Below are 1095 nucleotides of genomic sequence, written 5' to 3' on the forward strand. Positions count from 1 at the left end.
AATTAGCAGGACATTGTGGCAGGCGCCTATAATCCCAACTACTCCGGAGGCTGATGCGGGAGAATCGCTTGAACCCGGGAGGCAGAGGTTGCAGTAAGCCAAAATCGCACCATTGCACTCCAGTCTGGGTGACAGAGCAAGACTCTGTCTCAAAAACAAAGAAAAGCTAGGGAGGGAGACACAGCATTGAATTCATATTTCAAAGACTTTTTGGGGCTGGGCGTGGTGGCTCATGCCTGTAATCCCAGAACTTTGGGTGGCCGAGGTAGGCAGATCATAAGGTCAACAGATGGAGAGTATCATGGCTAACATGGGGATACCCCGTCTCTCCTAAAAATATTTTTAAAAAATTTAGCTGGGAGTGCTAGCATGTGCCTCTCCTCCCAGCTACTCAGGAGGCTTAGGCAGGAGAATCCCTTGAACCCGGAGGCGGAGGTTGCAGTGAGCTGAGATTGTGCTACTGCACTCCAGCCTGAGTGACAGAGCAAGACTCTGTCTTGTCTCAAAAAAAAAAAAAAAGAGTTTTGGGGCTTTTTTAACAGAGAATTTGGCCTTGACCTCATGTGTCCCACCCCTTGGTGACAGATGAAGTCAGGGCTGTTGGGAGTGGAATGCATCCATGCCTGGAATCCCCATGGCACCGGGGTGCTGTGTCCCATCAGGTGCAATATAAATCAGCTCACTCAGAGGATAAGCTTCCTGGTGACAAACTTGGTTGATCAGCAAGAATTCAACTCCTTTGACTGACAAATGAAGACTCCATGTATATTTCCAGTTCAGCAACAAAGGCTTATTAATCTTGGGTATTTGGTGCCTTAGAAGTTGCGCTCTGAGGGAGGGAGAGACAAAGGGGGTTGTGCAGTGTGCCCGAACAGTGGGGGGAGCAGTGGCAGCATCCTGGAGGGAGGCCTGGAGCACCTAGCAGGGAGGTGGCCACACCTGGAGGAGCGAGTGAGGGGGAGGCACTTCCGGCTGGGGGGAAGGCAGCTCTTTGGTTTGAACAGAGTTTGTGCTTGGGAAAAGTACTCCCGGCCATGTCTCAGGCACATCCTTGGGCAGCAGGGAGCCTGTTTGAGGGCGAGGCATTCCTGGCTG

At 51.6% G+C, this 1095-nt stretch overlaps 1 protein-coding gene across 1 annotated transcript in view; it reads right to left on the reverse strand.

Moving 5' to 3' along the window:
- Positions 1-717: 717 nt before the first annotated feature.
- ANTXRL (ANTXR like) overlaps positions 718-1095 on the reverse strand; it is a 43021-nt gene continuing 42643 nt past the window's right edge. Inside the window, exon 14 of the mRNA XM_017504714.2 lies at positions 718-1095. Within this exon, the coding sequence (XP_017360203.1) occupies positions 816-1095 (280 nt within the window). The 3' untranslated portion in view covers positions 718-815.

The sequence above is a fragment of the Cebus imitator genome, unplaced genomic scaffold, assembly GCF_001604975.1.
Source record: "Cebus imitator isolate Cc_AM_T3 unplaced genomic scaffold, Cebus_imitator-1.0 Scaffold326, whole genome shotgun sequence".
Classification (NCBI taxonomy): Eukaryota; Metazoa; Chordata; class Mammalia; order Primates; family Cebidae; genus Cebus; species Cebus imitator.